Genomic DNA, 12,523 nt, shown 5'->3' on the forward strand with positions numbered 1-12,523 from the left:
ATACCACCTGGCTGATCCATACGAATGAGAGGGGAAAGGAGGTGGCAATGTTCTGGTGCAGAGCAGATTCCACAATGATGTCACGTGGATTTATTCAGTACTACTTAACCCAAAGACATGCACTACTCAGCCTAACAAAGAATTTAAGTGAAAAGGAGCCTTAAAATACTTCATGGAAAACCATGAAACTTTATATTTCATAAGTAAATATTTAGCTCTTTTTAAAGAAAACACTCAACAAAGGTACAGAAATGAGTATACGGTGCCCTTCATGAAACAAATGCATCGTACTATATTCAACAGGCTCGTTCATATCTGTCCATTCAAAGATGAAGTCAAAAAGGACTCTAAATGTTCCAGGATAGGATGTGTTTATCACCTATCCATGAGCAATTAATACCAACATCGGACTCGAGTATGAACAACAAAAATATTTTGTTTTAATTATTATTTTCGTTTTATATCTTTAAAGAAGAAATGCATGGGTGAACTGAATCACCCTCTGATCAGGATGGTCTGCTTTTGTTGTTTATCCTTGGTGATGTCTGAAACCTAATCTTATGGTGTGGTTTGGTTTTCCCTTGTAACATTCTTTAAAGGACAAGAGTCAAATCTGCACAGGACGCACTCTGTCTGTCACACCCACAGAGCAGAACTCACAAGTAAAACACTGGCCATTGAGAAACAGTGCAAAGTGTAAGATCTTCCAGCATTATAAACTTTCCCACATGTACAGTGCAATTAAGATTTGGTGTTGCCAAGATCAAGAGTGTATGGAACTAGGATTGTGTTTATGCCTTCATTCAGTGAACCTCCTCCAGTATAATGTATGAGAGTGAGAAAATACCTGAGGATTACCGGAGGATTGATGGCTGTCAGACAATACTCAAGTTTCTGCTTCTATAAACTAACAATGCTGTACCTGCAGTCATTCCTGTTGCTCTGGAAACTAGGGAGGGGTCAGGAGACAGTCAGACAGTCAGAGGTATGATTTACTTCTGTATTCTAGGGAGAAGCATAGTCACACACCCACAAAAAAATGGAAGAAAAGCTAGCTTACACTAGGTGTTTGACTCCATCTACATTAAAAACAGATTTGATAAAACCATTTTTTTTTACCCACAAGCTCTCATTTTAAATTGAACATAAATAAGGAAATCATAGACTATGGTAGGATTTCATTCTGCCACAATAGGAACTCTTTTCAGTTCTTTTTCAGCACTAGTTCTTGTAAAATGTCCCAACAGTGAGGGAAGGGTATGCTTTTTAACTTGGATAAAGAATTGATTTGTAAAGTGTCAGATACATATGTAAAATTAGATTAATCTAAGGTCAAATGCCATCATTACTTTTGCACTCCATTGTAACGGCTATGGGTCATATTTAGTTACTCAATCACACAGAGCCGCAAGTGCAGTCATGAGACTGTTGCTCATGAAAAAAAGCACGTCTAAACTTGATGACTGTAGAGACTGTCTTTGCTATACCATTGCCATGGTAACCACTGACAGAGCACGAGCTTCAGCATAACTGCCATTACCGAAATGCCTAACCCTCCCCACCCTCTGCCATGTGGAAAAGTCAACTCAGCACACACTGAGGCACTCTGTACTCGGGGCTCTGTCCACTAAACTAACTGCCAGGGCAATAAACAAGACTCCTGTCTGAATAACCACGGAACATCTCACAGAAACAGGCCCGTTACAATCAATGGGACACTTGCAGATTTAAGCTACCAGCTGACAAGTATGTCTGTTTTCAGGCAAACACAAAACATTCATTTACTCTATGTGGAGCACTGTAGGACAGCAGCTCACAGTTTTTCTAAAGAACACGTGCAGAAAACAAAAATTAAACAGTCAACAGGAGGAACATTTAAGCTTTAGATAATGCAAAACATTTTATTTTTTCATATTGCGATTATTACAAACTCAAATAACAATCAAGTTCTGAAGTAATATGGTCAGAGAAAACAGACTACATTTATATTGAAATCACAATATAGTTCCCGTCTTGAAGTACTATATAAGATAGCCATTGTGCTAGTGTGGATGATTTCTGAAGATACACAGGGATTTTCTCAATTTTGAAATAAATTACTACCTTTGGTACTTAAATCTAATGTCCTACTGTATAAAATCAGAAGATGATTTTTTAAATTATTCATTTAGCAATTGTTTGGCAGTTGTGCTTTCCCTAAAGTGTTCTGTCTGGCACACTTGTTCATTGTACTACTGTAGTTGTGCAACACAAGTGTGATATTTCTGGTGGTCAGGGAGTATTTTCATTCTCCCCAATAAAATATAAAGTTCATCTCAAAGCCACAAACCCAAAAAAGCTAGAGTGGATATTTGCTGGACTAGCACATGACAATGGCTTTGACATTTCTGTCTTTGCTGTGCTTTAAAAGATTGATTTCAAAAAGTGGATTCTTGCTTTTGGACAAATCTTGTTTTTAAGCTCTTCTCCAATTGAATGGCTTGACTAGATGCAGTTTTCCTCTAATTTAAATCCACCATACTGACAACTGATGACATTCTGTTTTAGATAAATATTGAGGGCAACAGCTCAGCTTAAATGTTACAGACATGATTTTAAAGGTAAATGCAGGTCAACATAAAGGCTGAGAAACTACAGTTTAAACAGAAAAATAGAAAATTACATTTTCTGATCTAAACCTGATCTAAACAGAGACAGAAACAGGGCTGTTTTAAAATTAAAAACCCTTCACATGCATTTCTTTACCAGTTTATGTATAAAAGTAACAGTAGACATGCATCAGAATAAAAAAATGTTCCTATAGTATGTTTGAAAAGACTTACAACATTTTCTATAAAAAAGAAGCAGAACTTTTCCTGGAATACCGTAAAGATTGCAGCCTGCATCCATTCAATTATATTTATGTGCCTTAATCAATAATGATGAACATACATTATACATAGAATTTGTTTTATTTATGCACCTACTTTTTGTGTGTTGTAGTGCTGCAGCCTGTAGTGCAATGTTCTTGGACATTACAGCATGCAGATGGATAATAATTGTCCTATACTTGCAAATACTAACATTAATCAGACCCAGTCGAGACCCATAATATTTAAACGTATCACTGCAATGTCCTAGAGTACACTCCAGGTAGCTCTAGTACTTTGGCTAGTGCTGCAGTAAGACCTGCTGGATGCCAAGTGAAGGCCTCTGGGTGTTAGACCATGCTGGGAGTTACACTGAACAGAGTCACATCCCCCTGGACTCGCAGAAGGGTCACGTCCTTCAGTGGCTGCACACGGTGCCTGAACTCCAGCAGATGAACTCCGTCCACTGCGACTTTATACACCTCCTCCTCGCACAGGACTTTAATCTGAAAGGAGCAAGAAAGGGTGGTTAAACCACTGTTTACGGTTGTTAAGGTAACATGTTGCAAAGGTAACAAGCAGAGGTTGACCCCACACTGAAAAGTAAAATGAGAGATCACTACATATTCCAAAACAAGCACCCTTGCGATCTCACATTTGAAGAGGTGCCACAACTGAAACAATTTCTTCCACTCTGTGTGAAATTAACCTCTACTTGTTCCTTTGCAGCTCACAGCTCACATGCTAGCAATCATCCTGAAATGCTTTTTTTCCCCCATTACATCTTACGATATTAGCACTTTTCACAACCTCAGTTCAGCATCAAAGGGATTTTGCTTTATTTTCATGTTTTATTATTTTACAGAGTCTGTGAGAAGGAAGTTCTTCATCACAATTCCTCTACACTGGAGTTATGTTCCATAGTAGGCAGTACCCAGGCTTCAATTCATGTATTCTGTATAATAATTATTTTCTCTTATTTTCTGTATAAGAGCAAACATCTGATTGAACCGCACTCACACATACTGTATATCACAGGATACAAGACCACCACTATTTGACCTTATCTTTTAATTACTGAGGAATAGGAAGTCATTAATTGTGTAAGACAGGACATATAAAGGGGAGTGTAGCTGCTAATTATATGGAGTTAAATAATATAAAATATCTGAAGTTCTACAAAGTGTCATTATCACACCCAGTGTGTTTTTAAAGATCCTACATACTGTAGCTGTAACTGTGAAGAGACTGGAGAAGAATAAGAATAAGAATAACAAAATTCTAAGTATTTTCCTGTAGTGCAGGAATGCCTCTATATTCCAAAAACTGAAATGATAACATATAGAGGATACAGTTATTCCTTAAACGGACTGATCATTGTCAAATATGTAATTTGACTCTCATTGCATGGCATTGTTCCTTAAAGAAAATGGATAAAATAACTGAAGTGTCCTGTTAGTCTGTTGAGAAATGCTAAAAGAGAACAGAAGCCATTCCTTCCCCGTTATTAACACAGGCAGAGTTGTTGAGTTGGTTATTTAATATAATTAAAACTATAATATTCAGCCGTTACCCTCTTACCTCGAAACGCTTCCCCTGCTCAAAGGGAAACCCTCCCTGTCTCTCTTCAGGGCCCCAGCCCCCGTTTAAAAACGAGTTGCGGACCACCGTGTTCTCAGTGAACCGAGGGTTGAAGTGAAAGGCCACATCCGAGCCACGTACAAAATCAAAGTGAAACCTGAAATACAACCAGGACATCCCTGAATCTGTGAGGGAAACGGAAACAGTACTGACAACGGGCCTCCCACTTGCTGTGAACAGACTTTCGTTCTACTCATCCTCGAGATTTCACACCTGTATCGGTCGTCTATTGTTCCACTTCCTGCTGCGGTTCTATTTTACTATCAGCGGTGTTACAGCAAACGAGAGAATCAGGGACGATCATCAAGCGACTGAAGGAAAACGTCGAGCCCCAAGCAAAAGCTGATGGCAGGAAGAGCGAAGATCTAAGATGTACCGAATACGTAAGATAAGAGTGAACATCCTGGAGAATTGGAGGAAGAAGAGCTTGTGTTGAAGAGGGCAGGCAAGCATAAAATGAACTATGTAGGAAGAAGTGGAAATGATGGTCAAGACTTTGAAAAGCAACAAGATCACTGGTTTTGACAGGAATTCCAGTTGTGAATATTTGTGCAGCAGTTACGCAGAATATACAATGAAATATGGAAGAGTGGAACAAGGCCCAATTCCTGGTGTCCATCCATTGTCACAATGTTTCCAAAGACAGGAAACCCAAAGGACTGTGCAGTTGGATGCCATATCTCTTGTGAGAGGGTAAAAGATAGAACACAAAGTTCAGTGAAGAAGAATAAAATACCTTAGGTTTACCAACTAGATAGACCCTAGCTGTAACAGATGAGGAAAGAAGCAGTTGAGAGACAGTAGTGAGAAGGACTATAGACTGTATAAATAAGGATAAATGGAAAGAAATAGGAATGTAGAAATCGTGCTGACACATAAGAAGTTAGAATGTGAGGAACAGTTTGTTATATTTTGGAAGTTTAATAACAGGAGACAGTAAATACAAGTACAGTGAACAGGAGCAGCATTAGGGACATCTGGTAGACTAAAGGAGATCTGGGAGAATGGCAACCTAACTTCCCGTTTCCTTGATTTGGACCTTGAAGAAAAAAGCAAGGGGAAGGATGAATGTATTTCTAGAAGAGCTACAGGAAGATTTTAAAAAGCAACTGGTAGCAAAATATAAGAGAGGATGGTTTTGGAATCTATCAGAAAAGAATGAAGAAGGGTCTCACAGGCCTGGTCACTCTTGGGTGCATTCTAGGGATGATTGTTTGATTGAGTTACAGCTGGATTTTAAAGTCAAAATGCACAATCAAAGAGCAATGCTTGTATAGACAGCGCACCTATGTGTTCTGAAACATTAAGCATTTAAATGTGCGTTTCACCTTACAGGAAGTCTCTTTACCGGTGCATAAAAAATAGCTAACCTTCACAAGTGTCAAATAACAAGCAAAAATAGAAAAATACAGATGGGTCACTCTTTTAAACTATCGCTGCTTCGTCAGGCTCTGGATCATTTATGTGAGGTTTGGGGCTGGGCAGAAGAGTCTAGAGTGCTTTCAGAGGATCAAGAACATGTCCCAAATCCTTTAATAATGAGAGAGAAGCCTGTTGGTGTTACCTCTCCGAGTTCTTTGTAGGTTCTCCTACGATGGTGATCATCAGGCGTGGCAACACCCCTGCCTGTAAGGGCAGCTCATAGGGAACGGTCTGAAATAAGAAGGACACTTTTAAATACATGATTTCTTACTGAAATCGTCCTTCAGAAGCAATAAAATTAAGAATTCCTGCTGCCTTTTTACTGTGTGCAACGAGGAATTCCTATTATTGCTGTTTTTGTTGAGTGAGTTTAGGAAGAATTTAAATAAGAACCAATGTTTTATATACAGCAAGATGTTATGTCCATGAAATTTCCATTAGGCACTCAAACATCTGAAAAACAATAGCGGCTGGCTAGTCTGAAGATCCAGCTTTAGCAAGAATTTTACTGAAAAACAGCATAGAATGTCAATAACCTGCTGGTGCTGTTGTTAAGCAATACAAAGGGCAGTACTTATGGAAGTGGGAGTGACTGCATGTTTTTCCATCACAAATCTTATATATACACCTAGAAAGGCAAACAAATGGTATAGACACTTTAAAGAAGAATGTATGGCAGTTGGTATAAAATGGTTATAGGTGTTTAGTTAATGCTGCACCTACAGTAAATACAGCAAAATGACCCTTCCCTCGCATGTTTACAATACGTTGAACTTCTCCTGTAAATTTGAATAAAACTTACTTATGGATGAATTTGTAAGATCTGAGCTGGTTAACTTAAATACACTGCCATGGTAAAACAGAAAAGGCAGTTGAAGAAAGAATCAAGAACGCATTTCCATAAGGATACAGGCAAGTATGATCACATCCGCACTGTTGTGTACATATGAAGATGATGTTCAGAAGTCCAGCCTGTAATGCAGTCTAGAACTGCATCTATTGAGAACTTTTATATATAATTCTCCCAAAGCTCTAAATTTAATCAAAATTAAGACCTCTTACCAATCACAAACTAAAAGCTCTATACCCAGTGGCAGCTTTGTGTTGTCCAAGGGCTTCTGGATGCTAAAGAACAGTAACTACTATCAAACACTGGGCGTGTTGTTCACATTGCTGAGGGTTTCAAATGTAAGGTTTAATCCAGGCCTACGTACAGTACTGCAGTTATAAACAGGCTCCTATAATATCCTACTATTTTAAAGTCTGGCATGTTTAGGACAAGCTTAGTGGAACAATCTTATGAAGCCATGGGTTAGTTGGCTGAACCGTATTGATGGCAAAAAATACTTTTCTGTTCTCCTTCTTCCAAAGAAGTCATCCAAGGTTGGATGACATGAGACTAGAAAAAGCCTCTTCTGAAGACCCCTTAATGTAAAAAACATTCCAGCAGCTAGGAACCACTCCCAGAATATTTCAGCTTGACACAACACATTTCATTCAGGTATGAGTTCCCAAAATAAAAATATTTTAAAATGTATTGAATCCTTTTATCTTTTCAGATATTCTGTACACTTTAGCAGATTAGAATTTGTTGACCAGCCCGTGTGAACACTGCACACTTTTAAAAGACAGCATTACATTCCTGAAGACGGTAAAAAATTATTGTCTTTTTGTTTGAAAAATACTTGTGGTTCCTTGAAATTGCCTGAAGGAAAAAAGCCATATCTAACGAATGAATGTCACTCGTATTCTTGTAGAGAGAAAGAAACATTGTGGAGGAAAGTTTAAAATCTGCCGAGGCCTAAAAACGTCTGCAGACATCTAATGTCACTTAAAGTTTGCCATCACTATGAATCAAAACCTGAAAACACAAGGCTGCACTTTTTTCTCTTAGGCCTCTCTCATTTCTGTGTATTATCCTAAACCACAAGTACAACACTTTGCATATTATCCTCCATAAGGTTACAGGCCTTGCAAATCATGTGCTCAAAAGTTAAAAACCTACAGCATTTTAAAAAATTGTTGTCCATTTCATAACCAAGATATACCTGGACACAGATTGAATTCTTTGCAGTTAGACAAAAATCATGTATAAAAATAGAACGACAGGATCACAGGCATGGCAGCTGCTCAAAGATAATGTAGTTTTAATTAATTTTCATGGAGATATTTGTTCATATAAATGAAGGACAATCATTATTAAGCTCACGGTGTTTCGCTGTTGAGGAATGGTCTCACTCTATGAACTCAGTGGCTGTACAATTTTGCAAAGCAGGAACCAATTGGTGGAATGATATGACACTTTAATCACACACATGCAAGAAAATCCACTGCTGACAGCTAATACACAAATTCTTGACATGTTCTATTAAGAGTTTGTTTGGTTTTATTAAACAAGTCCACACAAAAGACAAGCAAAAATACTGATTTATGTACAGCATTTTACCCATGATACTGTATATGGTAATTACAAGCAAATGCACTGTACTGTATATTACTCAAGAAAAAAAACCCTTATTTCCAGCAGGCATCGCTGTCTGCAAGTTGCCACACTTCAACATCATCAGCAGGCCAAACCCATCAGTGAAAAGAGACAAAGTTGTCCAAGCTGAACTTCAGAAAGGAAAAAAAAGAAGGCAGTAGAACTGTGATGTCTTCATCCGTTAAATTGTAGGAGAAATCACTGCGATCAAATGTATGGTGGGTTATATCTGGGCTGAAAGAAAAGAATACATTATTTTGAATCCCTGAGAATCTCTTTACGATACACGCCTCCACCTCTACAGCTGTTCATACACCAGAGAAGCCTGCAGAACTGCCACCAGACCAAAGGGAACATTAAACCTGTGCACCAGATTCATTCCCACACCACAGAACACCAGGCAGAAACTTGCTACACACTGCACGCTGCCCTTACAGGTACCAGTTTCCTATAGGGGTATTAAACCTACAGCATAAGAGACAGAACAAACGTTCTCCTCTACAGAATAGGAACATGTTTGTCTTATAACAGAGCAGAATGAGCTTGTCCACTTTACCAACAACATGTTAAAGCATTCTGCTTACTTTGACCACTGCCAATATTAAGGTTGATCTTTAACATGTTCTTTTTCTATATTTTGACCTGTGTTTGAACATTTCCTACCCTGCGTGTACACATTTCCTTCTGTTCTACTGTTCAGAACACTGTACACGGTACAATGCAGAGATGGAAGTACTATAGAGGTATTTGCAAAATGCCTCAGAACCACATTCCCTGAGTTTTGGTGAAAAGGGAAGGACAGCAGCAGAGCTGTATAATAAGTACATTTTGGTCAAATCTTCAGGTCATGATCTATAATGACACAAGAATAATGTAAGGTGATACATAATTTGTTATTCCTTTCTGCTATAATTTTCCACTGCAAAACTGGCCACCCAGTTGCTTTCTCTGTGGTTGCTTAGCCACTGATATGCCTCCACTACGTCACACCTCACGGGAACCAGCAGGACTACGGCCATCGCTCCCCGCTCCCTGCCAGGCAATGGGCCGAGAGCACAGTACAGTACTTCCACCTCTGCGCGAAGGGTGTAGAACTCGTGACTTTAGAGGTCCTCACTTACCAGGGCTCCCCCAGGAGCAGGGGGTCCACCGAAGGAAGGGGTGGGAAAGGGGTTCCAGGGCCCAGCAGATCCTGGGGGGCCTGCGGGGCCCGGCTGACCTGGGAAGGTCCCCGAGCTGGGGGGGCCCCAGGTACCAGAAGGAAGTGGAGGATACGCGGCCCCAGGGAAGCCAGGGTAGGCGCCAGAGCCAGGAGCAGGGGGGAAGGTTCCAGGGGCACTGGGTCCATAGGGCCCTGCTGCAGGAGGTCCACCAGGGTAGGGCATGTGAGGCGCGGGGTAGGGCCCTGGAGCTGCTCCCGGCCCCGAGGGATATGGTCCAGGGGCACCAGGACCAGCTGGATAGGGTCCTGGGCCACCTCCAGGAAACTGTCCTGGAGCTCCTCCTGCAGGGTACTGTCCTGGGGCCCCAGGGCCCGATGGGTACTGTCCTGGGGCCCCAGGGCCCGATGGGTACTGTCCTGGGGCCCCAGGGCCCGATGGGTACTGTCCTGGGGCCCCAGGGCCTGCAGAATATGGTGCTTGACCAGAGGGAACTCCAGGATACTGCCCTGGTGCTCCAGGACCTGAGGGGTACTGTCCAGGAGTTGGCCCTGGAGCACCAGGGAAATGGCCAGGTGCACTTGGGCCCGAAGGATACTGGCCTGGGGGAGCAGAGGGCCCGGAAGGCCACCCTGGATTGGCAGGAGCAGCGGTGCTGGCCGGGTCAGCAGGTTTGGTGTTGCTCACTTTGGCTGCTTTGCCAGGAAGATCCCCCTGTAAAGCATCTGCTAGCTGCACAGAGAGGAAGCAGAAATGACTGTGTTACACGTACAGGGCTGGACCATGATCTTACTGAGGCAGGGATGAAGTCTGAGAACTCACTCACCACAACTCATTAAAACGCTACATGCTTCACGTCCATTTTATTTATTAAAAAACTTTCATTTAAAAATTCAGTAGACTCACACAAGGGTAACATACTCATAAGCATTTTAACTTGACAATTCATACAGGTGTCCATTTTTGGTGCTTAAATATCCATTTCCTCCTATGGCCCTTTTTTTTTTGTTCAGGTAAAAGAGTAAGTACTCAAAATACGAGACAAAACTCAAGCAGCAGGCCGTTAGCCTCAAGGTTGAACATACAAGAACTCACCGAGAAGTCATCCATTTCCTGCAAAGCAAGCAAAAACAGGGGGAAGATTATCGTTTTGTCTTATTCTCAACAAAATGAGCAAAGCAATCAATAGTTTCTTTTATATCAATTTCTTTACATATATTTATTTTATTCGATTATATATAATGGAGAGTTCCTGCATTTTTATATTTCTATATTGAAAAAAATATCAAGTTCTCTCAAAAATCCCTTTGAAACTCACTGTTCATCACTATAATACATATGTGCATTAATTTGGGAAATAAGCGTGCATATATCAAAACAGAGGGCAAAGAGAAGTGCTCAAAGACTTCGTTGAATGGCAGTATTCTGGTATGAAATGAGTTCCAAACAATCTTGACTTTTCTGGGCCAAATCACATCTGACCCTTTTTGTGAGCAATGCAGGTCAGTCTGATTGGAATAAAATGTGAACTTCAAAGTTTGACTGCCACACAAATAGTGACGACTGTAAGACATGATCGCTGTGTGTTTGGCATACTCGGGTGGACCTTAACAGTTGTTAACTATTTTTATGTTTACATGGAAACCTCAGAAGTGTTTCTGCGAACAGAGATACACAACGCTAGTCCTCCAGGGTAGGTTTTCTATGGCTCTTTTAATCTTCAAGAGCTAAAGTCCACGAAAAACTGTCATTTTGTCCCAGTTGAAGCAGAGATCATATGGATTAAGTCATTAAGAGCAAAGGTGAAACCGCCCTCCAGTTCTGGAGTTGTGCGCCGTTTCCGAGAAGCTGTGAGTAACGCAGAGCGAAATTTTAAAAAGACGAACCAAACGCACTTCAAAACTAAAGACGTGCCAAAACAAATGTAACAGTGCATCTAATGTCGCTAACAAAATAAACATCAGGATTAAAAGGAAAGTTTACTAAATCTCTGCATCCCTGCAGTGTGAACACATGCAAACTGAGTCCCCTGAAACAAGGAAGTCGAAGCACGAAAATGTTCTGCGCTCCACTCTGACACAAACTCGGTTATATATGAACAACAAACATTGATGCAATAGACAGGTTTCATACCAAACGAACAAATCAAGTTCTTTAGAAACGAACACGCTGCTTAAAAAAAAGAAAGCTGTGGTTTTTAAAATATTTTTTAATAGCAAAATTTAAAAGGCCTTTCTCACCCACTCCCATTAAAACACAGCCAGGTGACCCATTATAAAGAAATAACTAAATATTATAACTAAAATAATAAACAATATAACTAAATATTCAGTTAGCCTTTCAATGACGTGCTGCCCGTCTGCATTTTCCCCAAACAGCAAAATACTGCTATACTGACTGAAAAGCTGAATTCAGCTTTTGAAATGTAAGCGCAGCCGCGATCGTTAAAACTCCCACTTAAGTATTTTTTGTATAAAAAGAAAAAAACAAACAAAAGGGTTTGGGATTCTTTTTCACTTCGGTGATTAGGGTCAACCATTCAAAAAATTAATTTTAATCATTGGCTTTCTGAGAAAACGCAAACTCAAGAATCTGCGATTTAAAAAATGGGTCACTTCGCTGTACCCCGTCCAGTAAACTTATTCTGTATATATGGTTTGGATGAAGTCTTTCTAGTCGGTTCGTGAACCGTCCGTAGCTCTAAACATTCGGATTCAAAACAAGCTAATTTCATCGGAGAACATGCACAAAATTGCCGTTATAAACAACTTACCTAGATAATAAATGGCTTGTAAGAGGACAGATGCACTAAATCCAACCAGCAACGCAACAGAAAGTAAAGGAACTACTCAACAGCAGCAGGAAGTGCGGTTTCTGCGCCACTGCGGAAGGTAGCTGAGGGGCTGGGACAAGTGCTGCTTAACTGGCAGATGGAAAGTACTCTCATGGCATATATTGCATCAGGTCGT

General features: G+C 40.3%; 1 protein-coding gene across 1 annotated transcript; it reads right to left on the reverse strand.

The window, feature by feature from the left end:
* Window positions 1–1,874: 1,874 nt before the first annotated feature.
* Window positions 1,875–12,469, reverse strand: lgals3a (lectin, galactoside binding soluble 3a). The gene is made up of 6 exons (XM_088648255.1): window positions 12,328–12,469; window positions 10,650–10,667; window positions 9,516–10,286; window positions 6,055–6,143; window positions 4,431–4,587; window positions 1,875–3,355 (listed from the first exon to the last, which is right to left on the reverse strand). Exons 2-6 carry the CDS (start codon window positions 10,662–10,664, stop codon window positions 3,200–3,202), a joined length of 1,188 nt encoding a protein of 395 aa, XP_088504381.1. The 5' UTR covers window positions 10,665–10,667; window positions 12,328–12,469; the 3' UTR covers window positions 1,875–3,199.
* Between the last annotated feature and the right edge of the window lie 54 nt (window positions 12,470–12,523).

Source organism: Lepisosteus platostomus, chromosome 10, assembly GCF_059453375.1.
Source record: "Lepisosteus platostomus isolate fLepPlt1 chromosome 10, fLepPlt1.hap1, whole genome shotgun sequence".
In the NCBI taxonomy this organism is placed as follows: domain Eukaryota; kingdom Metazoa; phylum Chordata; class Actinopteri; order Semionotiformes; family Lepisosteidae; genus Lepisosteus; species Lepisosteus platostomus.

What these genes read in the sequence shown, in the direction of transcription:
- lgals3a (XM_088648255.1), bottom strand. An exon ending in CTGCTCCTGGGGGAGCCCTG is followed by an intron (nt 6,144 to 9,515) that starts GTAAGTGAGGAC and finishes TTCTTATTTCAG; the next exon opens with ACCGTTCCCTATGAGCTGCC. An exon ending in CCTACAAAGAACTCGGAGAG is followed by an intron (nt 4,588 to 6,054) that starts GTAACACCAACA and finishes GTTGTATTTCAG; the next exon opens with GTTTCACTTTGATTTTGTAC.